Source organism: Lathamus discolor, chromosome 3 (genome assembly GCF_037157495.1).
Source record: "Lathamus discolor isolate bLatDis1 chromosome 3, bLatDis1.hap1, whole genome shotgun sequence".
NCBI lineage: Eukaryota > Metazoa > Chordata > Aves > Psittaciformes > Psittacidae > Lathamus > Lathamus discolor.
The window spans coordinates 33,896,379-33,913,274 of NC_088886.1; the positions used below are offsets into that span (position 1 = coordinate 33,896,379).

At 41.3% G+C, this 16,896-nt stretch overlaps 1 protein-coding gene across 1 annotated transcript in view; it reads left to right on the top strand.

Annotated features, from left to right (window-relative positions):
• The window catches only part of SPATA16 (spermatogenesis associated 16), an 81,762-nt gene that overhangs the window by 36,254 nt on the left and 28,612 nt on the right, over nt 1–16,896 (top strand). The window contains 1 exon segment of the mRNA XM_065670350.1: nt 2,728–2,812. Within this exon segment, the coding sequence (XP_065526422.1) occupies nt 2,728–2,812 (85 nt within the window).

Here is a 16,896-nt window from a genome sequence, read left to right on the forward strand (position 1 = left end):
ATTTCACCTGTGTCCCTGTGTTTGGGAATTCATAGCTCCCTACTGCATGTGTCACTTTGGTTCTGTGAATTGAGCTTCGGAGGCCTTTAAGGAACACTCTCTAACTTGGGCACATTTGGGGTTGGACACAGGCCATGCACATAGAGCCTTGATGCTTGTGCTTCTTTTGAAAGTGGAATTTTTTAATTGTAAACCCTAAGGTCACATTAGCAAGTGTGCTCCCTGAAGGACAAGGGACTGAGAAGGAAAACTGGGATGGAGGCATGTGAAAGGCTCAGAGGGGTTTTATGTCTGTTCTTTGCCATTCCTGATGTAATGCGTGCCAATATGGAAGAAAATGAGTAGGGCATTGAAAAACTAACCACAAATGCTGGAAATATAAGTGTGTCTCTGATTATTTAAATAACAACAAATTAAGGAGGAAGAATAAAGAGGAAAGGCATTTGTCTGGAGTGCAGCAATGCCTGGAGACCTCTGCCACAACCAAAGTGAAATTATGCTAAGCATGCTGCAAAGAATTAGCAAAAGGTTGTGCCAGGAGGACTCACACACCAAATAAGTAAATCAGTCAAATATGATCATCCGCATTTTATAGCTGATGCTGAGAAACAGAGAAAGATGAAGAAACTTGTCTGAGGAATTATTCCAGATTTGTCCAGGGCTCTGCACTTATCTCCTCTGTTGAAAACAGTGCCACACTGGGAGAAAAGTCTTGGCTGCCATCAAGGAGCACGAGGTGGCAAACTGGTTGTCATGTCGTGCTGCCAGTGGGATGCATTCTCACGTCGCCAGTCTGCAGCCCTGCAGTAGGGATGGAAAAACACACTGCAGGTGTCTCCGTATCGACTGATTGCGTTCGACCCATGGCAGTGCTCCACAGCAGCAGGCAGAGACAGGGCGATGCTCAGGTTAAGGATTTGCCAGTTTTAATCTTTGAAATGACAGCAGTTGAGGCATGATATATCTATAGGATCACAAATTGTAAATGACCACTTGCAAATGTCCTTTGACTCCAAGGCAGACAAGGCTTTAGTGCTTAAGAATTGCTCTAAATTTAGATTGAAAGTTCCTTCTCTCTGACAAGGTGGCTGCAGGAGGCCACCACTGCTCATGTACACCATTACAGAGTAGCTGTGCCATTGCCATGGTAGCTGGAAGCTTTGTAGACCACCTCTGGTAGACCAAAGGTACACAATAACATGACGGATTCATTCAAAGTATTCCCTCTAATTCTGTGCCACACAGTTATTTCCCTTTTCCACCTCAGAGCATAGTGAAGGTCTTTCCTCAAAACTATCCCAGGCCAAGCAGGCAAAGCTGGACGCTTTGCTCACCTTCTCTGCTTCATCCACAGGATCCATATGTCATCCCTGGGATTAAACACTGACACCAGTTGGAGTCAATGAGACTTTTGCCAATGAATTTCAAGGCAATGAAGATTTCATGCTTTGTTCATCCTGTGCCGGCTGGGCTCATGATGTTCAGTTAGAAACCACTCTTTGTTCTAGTGCAGGCAAGAGGATTTTTGCCAATGATTTAAATGAGCATTGAGTAAAGCTTATGGCTAAATCCAGTCCTTATGCAGAAATCCATGGATCCTATTGAATTGCTTTTCTCCTAGTGAAATTAATGGGAGCTGCATGGGAACATCTAAGGGAAGATTTAGTTCCTGTTTGTAACAATATGTTACCCCCTGATACTGGCCTTGCTTTGAAATGTTTATTGTTAAATCCGTGTATTTTTGGTTATGTCTCATTAAGAACATAATACAGCCTCGAAAAGTACATTTTGAAAGGGTACAACAGCAGGATTGGGATTACTATTTGTGAGACACTTTTAACTAGGGGAAAATTTCAAATTCAATTTATGGTAATGTCAAAGCACAATTAATATATAGGCAATGATAAGGGGAACATGCAGAAGTACACATTGCTAGCACTACATCAACAAATAAACTTTTGGTGCTAGTAATTAGGTACAGAAGATTATTATATGTTTAATTGACTAAGTGACAATTTGGAATTACATCTAGTCATGTTTAATTGGATTTGGAATCTCTAGAGAACAGGAAACGGAGAGCAATGTGAAGAGGCAGCCATAAAAGCAAACTGATTTTCTAGAGTCTGTTAAGACTCTACATTAATATCCATTGCACAATAGTATTTTAATATCCCTCAGTCTAAAAAGAGCAATGCAATGATTGTCACAGACAGTGGGAGTACTAAAGCATACTCCATTAGGTAGCAAGATGGCTGATTACTTTTAATTTGTTTTGTTGGGATTTTTTTAAGATATAGTTTAATCAAAGTTGAACTATGAGTTAGCCATAGACCGGTAATAAGCTCAAATGGCCAAGCCACAGGGTGTTATACATGTTGATGCTGTCCTAGAAGAAATGTACTTGCACATAACATACATCCTCCACAAATACTATAAAGCAAAAAAACCCAGACTAGAATATTGTATAGCAGTCATTAAATATTTGCTCAGAGTAAAATATGGAAAAGCTATTAAAAGAAAATGTAGGGATGTTTGCTTGCAGATAGTTTAGCTAGCTGAAAAATGTTTACTAATGCTTATCTTACTGAAGTTGCACAAAGACTGAGAGTTATGTGTAATCTTTTGATACAAACCTTATGTTACACTGTTTAAGAATTACCTCCTTTAAATATTGCTATATACATCCTTCCCTCCCTGTACACTCATTTATTCTGCTTTTGTCACCAGGAGCGCCATGATCGCTGACTATATATACTGGCTGACAGGAGGCACCGAGCAGCATATAAGCAAGCTCATCAAACTGTATTGGCAGGTAAAAATTGATAGCCCAATGAGGAAGGAGGTGCCTATCTTACTATTAAGACCAAAATGAAGGATTACTGCTTAAAAGACTGCCGACAAAGGTAGCTCTTGGCCATATCAATCAACAGGACACTATATAGTACTACAGTATTTATAATGAAGTAGATCTTCTTGGACTAATTTTAAGGGCAAAATTCAAGGTTGTTAACCCTTGGCTCATACTTCAATTTTATGGACTGCTATAAAATTTAATTCTGGATACTGTATAGTTCCCTAAGCTATTTTTTGTGAAGTCTTCCTACCTTAGTGACACTTTTCTTTTGCAATTTGCATGATACTAATCTTCTGACACCTTTCCAAACTCTTCAACTGGAAGGGGAGTTAAAAATGACTTTAACAAATGGTCTCAGAGAAACCTAAAGTGCTCTGTGAAGGATGGTTAGGTAACACCCCAGTCCACAAAGATTACTTATGTGGGGAGTAGACTATTGATTTCAATGAAATTTGTCTCTGGAGCTATTTGAGGTGGCTGCTTAGCCGTATCAGCACAAATTTAAGTTTAAGGGTACCCCCTTCTGCACTGAGGAGAGCTCTCCTACAAACCTGGAGGTTAGCGGATGCTAGATCCTTTTTGCTGGGAGACACTTATTGCTGCAGGATCTTACCACTGCCACTGGTGCCCCAGCCTTCACCCCCCCTAATTTCAGTGTGAACAAGGTGCATTTCAGAGGGAGTGCAGTGTTTGAGCTCCAAGTGGTGGAAATCCCTTCTGTCTCCAAGAGCGGACCTTGCCCTCTGGTCCAATATATGTCCCTAGTGATAAAATTTCAGAGTCTGATTCTGATCCCATTTGTGAGTTTGTTCTGTGAGAACATTTGTGACATCTGTACTTTATGTGAGGTGGTGCAAAATATGTCTGACATGAGCCAGGGTAATAAAGATCAGAATCTAGTATTTTATCTTCACTTCCACAGTAAATTCTTCCTTTAAAAACTATTCTTAGTTGCATTCTTATTGGTAAAATTAAATAAATCTCAGTCCTGGGAGCTGCTGAATTTCAGTACTGCTGTGAGTGCAAAGTGCATCTCATTCAGAGAATTACCCACTGGGCTAGTGTTTGCAGTGCCTGTGAACTTTCTTATTTGCTTTCCAGCAGAGAATTTCTCCTGTACAGAACAGTTTGATTTTTTTTCCCACTGGGTCAGACTCATTTAAAATCTTGAGTTCACAAACAAGTTTCATGAAGGGGTCATTTCTTCAAATGGAATGTCTTTTTTTGTCTCTTAACACTCGTATCCATTGACTTCCCTTCTTGATGTCACGGACATGAAGCTTCAAAGAATAAACCTTTAAAGGAGGAGCTGTCATAGCTGTCCTCTCCTCCAGGGGTTCAAACTCTCCTGCTAGGTAACAGGGCCCACAAAGTGGCATGAAGGACAAGATTTATCACAGTGTCTCCCCATAGAGTCTAAACCAGAAGCTGTGGTTGGGCTGAGATGGGAACAAACCAGAACTGACGTGGGGCTACTGAATTGCTTCCAGTCATTCCCATCATATTCCTAGATAGCAAGGGCCAAAGGATTTTGGCAGTGGTAGGGCTCTGGTTCATCTCTGCTTCACTCCAGAGCTCGTGTGTTGCAAGTTGATGTGTGGGCCTCCCAGGACCCCATAGTACCTAGAGGCTCCGCCATGATGTTTGTGCCCCATTCCCTCTCCTTCTCTGCCTTTCTCCTGAACCTAAGTTGCTGTCATCTTTCTCTGCAGAAGCTTTGAAATGTCAGCAGAGATCTAACCATTTGTTTGATCCCCCACCGTGCTTGATTTTCACTGGGAGACTGAGATTGCTCTGCAATTTTGTGCCTTTTGTGCATATGCCTTAGCGTGGGCTCAGCTAAGGAGTCAGCGGTATCTATATGCTGACACACAAGCAGTGGAGGCAGCTGGGTGCCCAGTACCGCTCCCACTCAAGTTAATAGCTAGCACTTAAGAAATGCTGTTCATGAAGATATATCCCCAGAACCAGTAGCAACTTTTTCCTTCCCAAGCTGATGAGTTCTGTGCACTCAGCATCAGGGGTGACTTCAATGTCATTAGAGCACACAGCAACAATTACGCGGGATGATGTAGCATGTGACACTGCACTGGGACTTTCCACCACAGAGAGACCAAGCAGAAGTAACATAATCTTTTTTATAAATATTCTCTCTATTTCACGGTGTAAAGCTGAAAATAGCTTGTCACAACTATACATGCTCATGTGCCTTTGTAACCAGAGCAACAGCTATTGATGCACGCTTTTCTTGCGAACTACTCCTCTGCCCCAGAGCTCGCTAGCATTGGCTCACAACCATGAGCAAAATTTTCTGAGGAAGAAGGGAATAGACAGTGAACAGGATGGTTTCTTTTTTACTTTTCTGAAAAAAGATTTTTAGATTAGATATGTCACTTTTTGCTTTGATCAGTGGGTCATGTATATAATCTTCTGGTGTGTCATTGACTACTTTTGTTTCTTCTTTTCATGATTCTTTTAACTGCTGGAAAAGGCTTTTCCTCCTCACAGCCTACCTTCTACTTCTTTCATGGCTTCAAAACATTGTAAGACCACTCGAATCCTGCAGCTGACATCTTTACTGCAAAAAAATCAGGCCTTTAATTCATATCTGCAAAGCTCCTTATTATTTATTCTACTTCTAAATCACTGGTTTTTTTCTCTCCTGATCTATTCATCATGCTCAGAGCCATCTTTACCTTGTATCTCCTTTGGTTTTCCTCTCCTGATTTTAGTTTGATACTTCCTTTTGAACTTCTTCTATCCTTGACATCTACTGCCAGAAGTCCTCTTTCTTCACAGTTCTTTTTAAAACATCCTTCAGTTGCTCTCCTACTCGTTATTAACTTTTGCATATTTCTTCTTCAGCAGCAGTAATCTGTTCCATGTGACTGTGTACCTCCTCTTATGCAAACTGCAAGGTTCAGACTGCCAGATATTTAAGGCCAGATGGACTCATATTGATGAATTAATTACCTGACTTCCTGCATGAAAACACCACAGAATTGCACCCTTACCTTCCTACACTGGTGCCAAGAGAAGAAAGCAGTCTGGTTTTAAGAAAGTTACCCAATCTCCATTTAAACAGTTTAATAATGGACTATTTAACATAGCCCATTTCATAAATTATTTGTTTCATTATTGCCCCCTGTTTCTTTCCCAGTTTACAAACTGGGATCTTACACACCCAGTCCAAACTTCCAACAATTTATATTAAGCATTCCTCTCTGAAAGCTTAAAGAACCTTTAGTACTTGTAATCTTCTCCCTGTACATGCACCTATGGATCATGATCAAGGCAACTTTAAATATTCTTTTTGATTAGCTTTTTGATTAGCTTTCTTTGATTATCCCCTTTAAAGTAAATCATCTATTTCTGGATCTTCTGTACAGTGATATGTAATATCTAATGCCCTGTGTTGGTTTTGAATATTAATACCCACCTTCCATTCCAGTCTGAGATAAATGTATAATACTGATGAGAAGTGAAAAAGTAATTTGCATTGGATAATATTATTCTGTAAGTTGGGCCTTTTTTTCTGTTCAAATATTTTATTCCATGGATTGAAAATATACATTCTAAGTTAATATATGATCAAATGGATGGGCTTTTTCTTCAAATCCACTACAGAATATGCTCTGGATGATTTGTGTATTGGCTGTTAGGTTAAAAATAGGTGACTTAAATAGAATTCATCACAATAAATAATAATGTGAAAGTTATTAAATGTATTATGGTTGATACCTTCAAAGCAGTAGCAACAAGACAAAGTTTAAACTTATTCTTTATATCAGTGAAGTAAGGTCCCTAGCATTTATTGTCGGCAATGTAATTTCTTAGCTGGTAATATTAAAGCAAACAATGGTCTTGAGATATTTCATCCCATAGAAAAAGTCCTTCTCCAAACTGTCCAGTTTTACTCACACTTTTGTAAGTCCTCTTTCTTTTAGCCATTATTTCCAATGGCTAAAAACTGCAATATAAGCTGGACATTTTATTCCATGAGTAAAAATACATCGCATGGATACCACAATGTCAAAAATTACCAACATTCTCAAACTTGAACTTTGCACAAATCTGGAAAGTCACAGTCTGACTTCACCAGTATCTGGCACAAACGTCTTAGAGTTAAGTGCCTTTAGTATCGAATTTATAAATATCTTAGACTTAACTCACTACTGCAAACTTAGTTGCTCTTATTATTCCATTGTTAAAACCATGTGACCTACTTTATATTAAAGGTTCAGCTCTAGCATCCGCTATACACTTCCAACCAAGGTCAATCCCATCTAGCCTAAGTGCACCAGCAATGCACACTTAGTGCAGAAACTAACAGAACCCCAGGAAGGCATTTCAAAGCTTGTAGGTTCGTATCTGTAAGCTTCCATAACCACCTGTACTAAAAGACTTTATTCCATAACATAGCCAATGTGTATTTGCTGCAGCTCAAATGGAGATCTTTTAGCTTTAGTTCCTGTTCAACACCAGCGTTTTGGCCAAGATTGCAGCCATCACAGAGCTGCTCCTAGCACATAGAAAATACTGGCTCTGTGACTGCTGCACATGGAGCTCACAAACTTGTGTGTCTGAGAACATTTCTGTCAGCTAAACTCAGTGTCACAGAGAAAGCTTCCAGCAACACATGCATTGGCTGACATGGAGGTTTGGGTATTCAGACACTTGTTTTGCTGTCTTGATGCTGTTGTGAACATCAGGTGCTTCCATTTCAAAAATCTTTGCTGTTGCAAGCACAGAGAAATACACACATCACACAATAAACTAAATGACAACCCAACCCTGCAAGGTGGCTGAACACCTACAGTGCAGCGATGAATGCTGTCAGCTCCTTTAGAACTCAGCTTTATCTCACACCTTGTGGAGTGACAAGCCAAATCAAGAAACTTAAAAGGAAAAAGCTCTTGGTAGCCAAAACCTCCTCTGCAGTCTCAGCAGGTGACAAGACCCGTCAGCAGTCCTGCATGCTCACACTTGACCCATGTCCTGCTATGGAGCGTGAGGTTTCCAAGCTGGCAATGGCAGGGATGTTTTGCGATCCTCCTAATGGAATGACTGATAGGAGCTGACAGGCAGCCCCTCTGGGCAGCCTGGGCATCATAGAATCATGGAATCATAGAATAGTTAGGGTTGGAAAGGACCTTAAGATCATCTAGTTCCAACCCCCCTGCCATGGGCAGGGACACCTCACACTAAACCATACCACCCAAGGCTTTATCCAACCTGGCCTTGAACACCGCCAGGGATGGAGCACTCACAGCCTCCCTGGGCAACCGATTCCAGTGTCTCACCACCCTAACAGGAAAGAATTTCCTCCTTATATCCAATTTAAACTTCCCCTGTTTAAGTTTTAACCCGTTACCCGTTGTCCTGTCACTACAGTCCCTGACGAAGAGTCCCTCCCCAGCATCCCTATATGCCCCCTTCAGGTACTGGAAGGCTGCTATTAGGTCCCCACGCAGCCTTCTCTTCCCCAGGCTGAACAGCCCCAACTTCCTCAGCCTGTCTTCATACGGGAGGTGCTCCAGTCCCCTGATCATCCTCGTGGCCCTCCTCTGGACTTGTTCCAACAGTTCCATGTCCTTTTTATGTTGAGGACACCAGAACTGCACACAATACTCCAGGTGAGGTCTCACAAGAGCAGAGTAGAGGGGCAGGATCACCTCCTTCGACCTGTTGGTCATGCTCCGTTTGATGCAGCCCAGGATACGGTTGGCTTTCTGGACTGCGAGCGCACACTGAAGCCAGCTCATGTTCATTTTCTCATCGACCAGCACCCCCAAGTCCTTCTCCGCAGGGCTGCTCTGAATCTCTTCTTTGCCCAGTCTGTAGCTGTGCCTGGGATTGCTCCCACCCAGGTGTAGGACCTTGCACTCGTCATGGTTAAACTTCATAAGGTTGGCATCAGCTCACCTCACAAGCGTGTCAAGGTCCCTCTGGATGGCATCCCTTCCCTCCAGCGTATCAACCGGACCACACAGCTTTGTGTCATCGGCAAACTTGCTGAGGGTGCACTCAATCTCACTGTCCATGTCAGCGACGAAGATGTTAAACAAGACCGGTCCCAACACCGATCCATGAGGGACACCACTCGTTACTGGTTTCTAGTCGGACATCGAGCCATTGACCGCAACTCTTTGTGTGCGGCTGTCCAGTCAGTTCTTTATCCACCAAGTGGTCCATCCATCAAATTGATATCTCTCCAATTTAGAGACAAGGATGTCGTGTGGGACAGTGTCAAACGCTTTGCACAAGTCCAGGTAGATGACATCAACTGCTTTACCCTTATCCGTCAATTCTGTAGCCCCATCATAGAAGGGCACCAAATTGGTCAGGCAGGATTTCCCCTTAGTGAAGCCATGCTGGCTGTCACCAAGCACCTTGTTGTTTTTCATGTGCCTTAGCATGTTGTCCAGGAGAATGTGCTCCAAGATTTTGCCAGGCACAGAGGTGAGACTGACTGGTCTGTAGTTCCCCGGGTCTTCCATTTTCCCCTTCTTGAAAATGGGGGGTTATATTTCCCTTTTTCCAGTCGCCGGGAACTTCACCTGACATAGCACTGAGAAAATATATTTCTCATTAATTCTCAGGGCTATTTTAGCAGATCTTGCTGTGCCACACTTCACTGCAGAAAAGTCCCTTCTTTAATTAAATCTGGGGAAAATCCCATTGAGGTCAATGACTGTTGTGTATACAGGCAGAAGTGTCTAATACCTGTAAGCCTATATTGTCCCAGAGGTCTGGGGAGCTTGTTGCTGCTTTAAGAATTAATTTTTAATTTTCTCATGTGAGAAAAAGAGGTGACATTTCTCTTACCTCTCTCCATAAAAACCAATAGGTAATCCTCCCTCTTCTATATCTATGGCCATTTTGAAAGACAGCACTTGCCTTGAAACACTAAGCTTTACATTTTCTGGTGGAAAATTGGTATATAATGATTTTCCTCATCCTGCACATTAGAATTATAGAAAAGAAATATTATTTTGTCCCATACAATCAGCGTTCTTAAGACACTGCATTGGTATCCAGGTGATCTCAGGGCAGCTTCTGACCAGTTCACGGTTTTCTATGTTCTCAGTGCATCATGGATGCAGCAACTTGCTAAGATTAAAATTATTAACACTTTTTCAGGGCAGAATGGGCCTCTTCCTACATATGCCATTTCAGGGATTCAGACCATTCTGGCTTCAGAATATACTATTTTTAAGACATAGCACTCGGCTGCAAAAAATCAGCTTCATTCTGTTCTCAAATAAAAAATATGGAGTAATTGAAAAGGCAAATAAAATAACATAACAGAGTTTCTATCATGTTGATACTGATTTGGGAGCTTTTTATTGCTGTTGTTATTGCTTATATTTCCATTCCAAAAACAATTTCACATGTACGAAAGCAAGGAATTTAACATTTTTCTTGTATTCTTTCTTCTTTAATAATATCTACCTCCACATATTTTCTACCTACTTCTATTTTTCTGCTACTACATCATACATGGTAGAATAACTGTTGCTTGAATCATACTTATATTTACATAGTAAGAGAAATTATTAATTTAAATGTCACAAGTATTAAAACAGATGGGTTAATTGTCTCTAATTGCAGGAAAGATGGATTTAATACTAGCCGAATGTAATAGGCAGCACATACCTTACTGTAGTTGGTAGCTGTTGAAATCCCACTATGAAACCCTATTAGGGTTTTAACTGTTAACAGAGGGCCATAAATCATGTCTCAAAGATGCTCAACAGGAACAACCTGGCCAGCAAAGTTCCAGATCATTTAAAAAACCTACAGGGTAGCTCAAAAGTAATGTACATATATCACAAGCAGAATTTTCAGTTCATTCTGGCTTTTGCTGGGTTGCAAAGCAGAGCTTTAAGATTTACAAAAGCCTGAGAAATCAGTGCAGAAAACCAGCCATTTTGTGCTGTCCTCAGGCCATATTGTTCCTTCAAGTTGCAAAGGTCCTTAAGAAGTTACACATTTATTATCCTCTTCCATTTTTGTATACTATCTCCTTTCTCTGGGCAGATGAAGCTACAGGCAGAAGTTTGTGTTCTCAGGATCATTGCTGGTTATGTGGCTTTCCATCTGCACATCTGCTCTTGAAGAACCACAAAGGACATCACACAAAAATAGATAAAGCCACTTTTCAGAAACAGCACTAGATACAGTCAATTTGTCTTCTACTAAATTAGCAGCTATTCAGCCACATAAAGTAGCATGCTATTGCAATGACTCGGGCATGATTTTTCACTGCCCCCTTGAACAGTGCTGTCCATTTTACAGGCTAACCACATCAGTCACCATCTCTGGCTGTCTGATTCATCTTTTTGCATTTAAGTCAAGTTCCCAAAATACTTTGAGCTCAGTTCTAGGAAGGAATGACATCTCCTTCAGTTACTTTCTGAATTTTAGTTGCTTTTTCTATTTTTTTTTTTCTTATTTTTTGTTTTTCTCTTTTGGGGCTAAAAGCCCTGAAACCCCCTACAACAAGTATCCCACCTTTCTCCCAGGGGTATTCCATTGCCAAGCTCAATCACTGCCTCTTAAGCACTTGCCTGCATCGACAGATGGATGCAGCATCCAGCTGTTGTCCAGTGGGTTCCAACTACATTCACATAAAGCACTCAGGCAATGTTCAACCTTTAGCTCTGCCTGTCTGAGTTAAGACGTCCCGCTGAGCCCACGTTACCAAAGCTATTCAGTTTATAAACCCCTTTCACACAAGAAAAAAGCCCCTGCCGTTTACACTATGAACCACTGCTGGCATAGTGGGAGCCATGTGGAGCTGGCCCAACACCTAACTGAGGACTTGTGATGGCAAAAGGCTTCTCCTAGCACTGGAAGGTCACTCCTGCTGCTCAGAGCAGTCCCAGTGAATTTTGGTTTGGGATTAGGGCATTTCTCACCACAAAACCTCTCTTATCTCTAAGAAAGGGGTAATATTAACAAAACTGGTTAAAAGCCATGGGTTTTGCCAATAGCTTCACTTAGAGGATAATTAGCCTGTTCACAGGGCCAGTTCTTTGATCACAGAAACATAGAACTGTTTGGATTGGAAGGAACCTTACAGCTCATCCAGTTCCAAACCCCTGCCATGGGTAGGGTCACATTCCAATAGAGCAGGTTGCTCCAAGTCCCAACCAACCTGGCCTTGAGCACTGGCAGAGACAGGGAAGCCACAGCTTCTCTGTGCAAACTGTGCCAGTGCCTCACCACTCTCACAGGGAAGAAATTCTTCCTAATATCTAACCTAAATCTACCCTCTTTCAGTTTAAACCTATCTCCTCTTGTTCTGTCACTACTTGCTCTTATAAAAAGTCCTTATCACATTGCCCCGTTCCAGATTTATGCCTGCCCTCTGTCTTGAAGCTAGTGCTCCTGCCTGGGATGGCAACAAACTGTAATCTGAGCAGTAAGAGGGGCTCACCTTGCCAATGCTCTGGATCACCTTTGAAATGTAAATACAGCCTCTGTTTCATTGGTCTCAGAGTTGCTCCACCACAGCAACTGAAATCCGTCACATTTACCCCTGTGCTGAGATGAAAGGGTAATATTCTCAGTTTGCAGCAAGTGATGCAAGAGTTGAGGACTCTCGTGGCATTCTCTATGCACATGAGTTTGTGAGACTAGGGCTTGTGGGTAGAGAGCTTCCCTGAACTAGAACTGCATTTCCACGTTTGTGCTCAGTCCCTGCTTTCCCACCAGCCAGCATCGCAGACAGGGAGTTTCAGGAGCAGCCTCCAGCTTTTTCCACACTCCGTGTATTTTGGAGGGTTTCTCTAATGAATAGCAATCTCTTTGGAAGGTTGTAAAGAATGGATTTCTTTTCTCCCAAAACATAAAGAGATTCTTAATAGGATGTCAAACAGGTCTTGAAGCCTAAGGTAACCCATTTGCCATACCTCTGCCTTTCAGAAGTCAGCAGAATGCACAGATCTATCACTGTGGTGCTCTGCAAATCCGCTTTCAAAATACACTGCATACAAAATAACTCACAGAGACTTAAATACGTTAATAACTTAAGAACCTAAATAAGCTGATATTTGATGTGACCTACATTAATGGGGAGGCATTACATGGCAGATAAGCAGGAAGTTCTCATCTATTGTATAATACATTATTTATTCATACCACAAACATAGTGAGCAAAGGATATGCTCTCGCATTCTGTCTACTTATTTTTCCTCCAGAAAAAAAAAATAATAATAAAAATGATGTAAGAAGATCATGCTGGTGAGAAGATATTAATATCACAACAGAAACAGACCTAGTGGCAGAGCTGCCAGATACTCCTTTATGGTTGGAAAGATACAGAGAAAAGCACATAGGCTGCACCACTGTGCACCCACAATTCTAACCACCAGCCTAACAGTGGAAGCCATTCATAGAAGAGGCTAATGGCTTTACCCTGACTCATATCATTGCATTAATAAAAATCATCTGTAAAAGCATCAATTCCTGCTGTACTGTAAATGAGACAGTGGCTGAGTGTGCACTGCAGCTGCAAGATAAGGCACTAGAAAGACATCTAAATTTTGGGCTAATTCTAGATGTCAAGATAATTGGATTTTCCGAATTAAACCTTTCTGTAGTTAAAAAGGACTAAGGGTAAGGACTGTAGCAGGGAAAGCTACTGTCACCGTTATGAAGAATTTTTTGCTACAATGCCATATTTCTTCTGTGTCTGCTCTAAGCCCGCAAAATGGCAAGAGCTTCATAAAAGTATTGAAGTAGTTATATCATTTGTCATCAGAAGTTGGCATGGGAAAGCTGTGTTTCTCATGCATTTACGTATTCATTTTATGAGCTCTTAACAGGATTTTAGTGGGTGGTGAAGGGACAGTATAAGGTCGTTCAGGCTAAAGTTTGAGTTTTATTAAAAGGTCTGTGAAATGTAACATTACTACATATGATAGAATGTAAAGATATTGCAGGGGCAAGGTGCTCAGAGGAGTATGTGGCATTGGGTCAAATATATGTTTAAACACTTGATCAAAACAATTTTTTTGTTTAAGAATGTCTTTTGGCTTTTTAATTGTCGTGATAGCAATGTACATCCCTCAAACCTTGTGAATGCTTGTGTTTCATGAAGGAATCAGTTGGTATTTTAATAGAAGTGCTGACAATATAAATACTCCTTGAGACACTTTGTCTCCAGATGGTTTCTCTGAAGACTTTCTCTGATACCCCACACTTCCAAAACAGGGATATAAACCTCCTGACATAGCAAAGTATGAGTCAGTCCCATAACTACAAAAAGAAATCTTCCCTATCATCAGATTACTCTACAGCCTCTTCTTGAGCTACTTTTACATGTTTGCCGAGGCAATAGATTTTGTCCACTGCTAAGATAAACCACCAAATTCAGTGAACTCTTGTCAGTCATAATCCTTACATTATTGTACGTTGCTAGAGGACCTCTTTCATACAGTTTAAGGTCATCTCAAGGATTTCGGTTTTTCTAGCTCTGCTGGAATTGAAAGCTGGAATGTAGCATCATGTGATGAGATGAGATAACATTGCAGAGCTCACTTGCAGGATATGACAAAAAAAATCATCTTTCTTTATCACCTTTATCAGTTTAGCAGCTACCCCCATACTCGTGAAACAGCCTGACACTTCTTCCACTCCAAGGCCAGAACAGCAACATCCTCCCTGATGCATCTGAGAGGATGCTGCAGAAAGGACCCTTCAGATGAAAATAAACCAAAGCATGTGCAAATGGGGAAGAAAAAGAGCCCCACGGTAGTCCTGTCCTCTCTGCAGGAACTCTCTTGAAAGTCTGTTGGAGCCCTTGCAGTCCTCTCCACAGTGTGACTATATCCTGATGCATGGTGTACAGCATGACAGATGATGTTCTGTAGGCATTCCTGTTTCCTGGACACATTGCCAGATATCCATCCACGCGTATGGACTTCAGTGCATAAACGCTTAAGCAGAAAAATCCTTAGGGATTTCATCGTATAAAGTTTTCTCCTCCAAAGTTTTTATGGGCTGAAGTTTTATATCCTGAAAGACTTTACCCCATAAAAATCCAAGAGGATAATAAAACAAATAGCATCTATGTCCAGGGTCAGGAGCTTGGGGAAAAAAAATGCTCTTGGGTAATAATAATACCTTCAGTAGCAGTATTGACCAGAAACTACAGATCTATTCTTTTCCCCATTGGCTGACATTTTACCGTTATTGCCCTCTGCTGTGCAGAACAGCCATGGGTACATGGCAATGCAGAGATATTATAGCCGTGACTTTGAACCGTTCTTGGGGATGATAAAGCCAAAAGAGAACTTTTCAGGCAGAATACAGAGCTTGTCTGGTCCAGATTAAGATATGGCTGCCAATCTATAGAAAATAAGCAGAATGCCCAATATCTCACCCCGAATAAGGCTGACCCAATTCTATGCCTATATTTACATGTGAAATTCAGTAAAACTTGAACAAGACGGCCTCTGTTTTTCTAAAAAATATACCTTGGAAAGCTAGATTGGTACTATTGCTCTGCTACTGATCCTCTAAGGGCCCTGGATGACAAGATACTTACAGTCCATAGAAATACAAAACCCTAAAATCACTCTCCTATAAATCAGTGCAGACTAGTAAGTATTTCCACTGGGAGGAATGGGCACAGGATCCCTTCATGGACCTCCAAGCTCTTGGCAGGAGGACACACTTGCTATTTTCTGGTCTGGTATCTCCAGATCTGTGGCATTAACCGTGGATAACATGGCTGCGCCCATAGAAAATTGCAACTCCTTCTCACTGGGAGGGGAAGCTATTACTGCCCCAGGTGATCATGATACTTTTGCACACATCTGAAGCTTTTTAATGTTCCAGGGCTACATGCAAGCCACTCCAGACTGCTTCCATTCCAGTAAATGCAGGACAATGGGCTGACTAAATACTGGAATCTAAAAGTATAAACAAATCCCCAGTGACACCCTTGACATCCAGGTAGAGTATTCAGTGTAAGAGTACTCCGGATGCATGTATGACAGCCTATTCCAATATCTGCTTAAAACAATTCTATAGAATTTCCACATGCCCCATACCAATAAACAGAATGGAAATAAAGTGGCATACGGCCGTATTAGAGGACCTGTTGTCTAAAGCTATTAAAGAGAGGACACAGGTATTTAAGTAACTGGCACTCTCAGCCTTCCATTCTGGGTTGGTGGGAGCAGTCATCAGCTAAACATATGACTCACGGAGGCATGCTGTTTCTTAAATATTTTTATATAGGTGGAGGATAGACTGGAGAATAAAAGGGAGGACTTGTCAATAAAATACCAAACTAGTCCCATAATGATACCTTCAGTGTATAAAGTGATCTTGGAGATTCATACATCCTGCTTAAAAAAATATATCTTTTACTGTCTTACTTTTGCAACCATCTCTATTATCTTTGTTAGTATTGTCACTATTAACCATGTTTATCCTATTGCTGAGACACCTTAATGAAGCCTTGCAGTTCTCCCAGTTTCCAGAAAGGACTGCCCATGTCAAGGAGACAAAATCTTTTTTAACAATAGATGCAGCTGAAGCAGCACTGAATATGGTCTTATCTAAACTCAACCCAGGAGGAGCTGCAGTTCAATCTCCCTTGCACTGATCAATAAGAATACTGAGCAAGACTTTTTCCAGGCTGGTAGCTCCTGGCAGTTCCAGAACCAGTTCATTGGGGTCCACTAAGTGTGAAATCCACCTCTGCATGAGACCAGCACAATGCATCATCTGAGCCATTTTTAAGGGATGACAAGGTTCATAAGCTTCATGTCGCCCTCTGCACAGAAGTGAATTTTACTCAATGCAAATGGTGTTTAAATGCAATATTTTAAGACTAATATTCCGTATAGGCAGAGTGTCGAATTCATGCCAACCCAAGGGGTAATATGAATGCTTAGTATTGTTTAACCAACTCCCAAGGACTGAATAAAACCCTCAGATGAAAGATGTGACCTTCAGAGGGCATGGAATCACTTTTTCTTTTCCTCTAAAAGATAATTTATCTAATACTTTTCATTGAA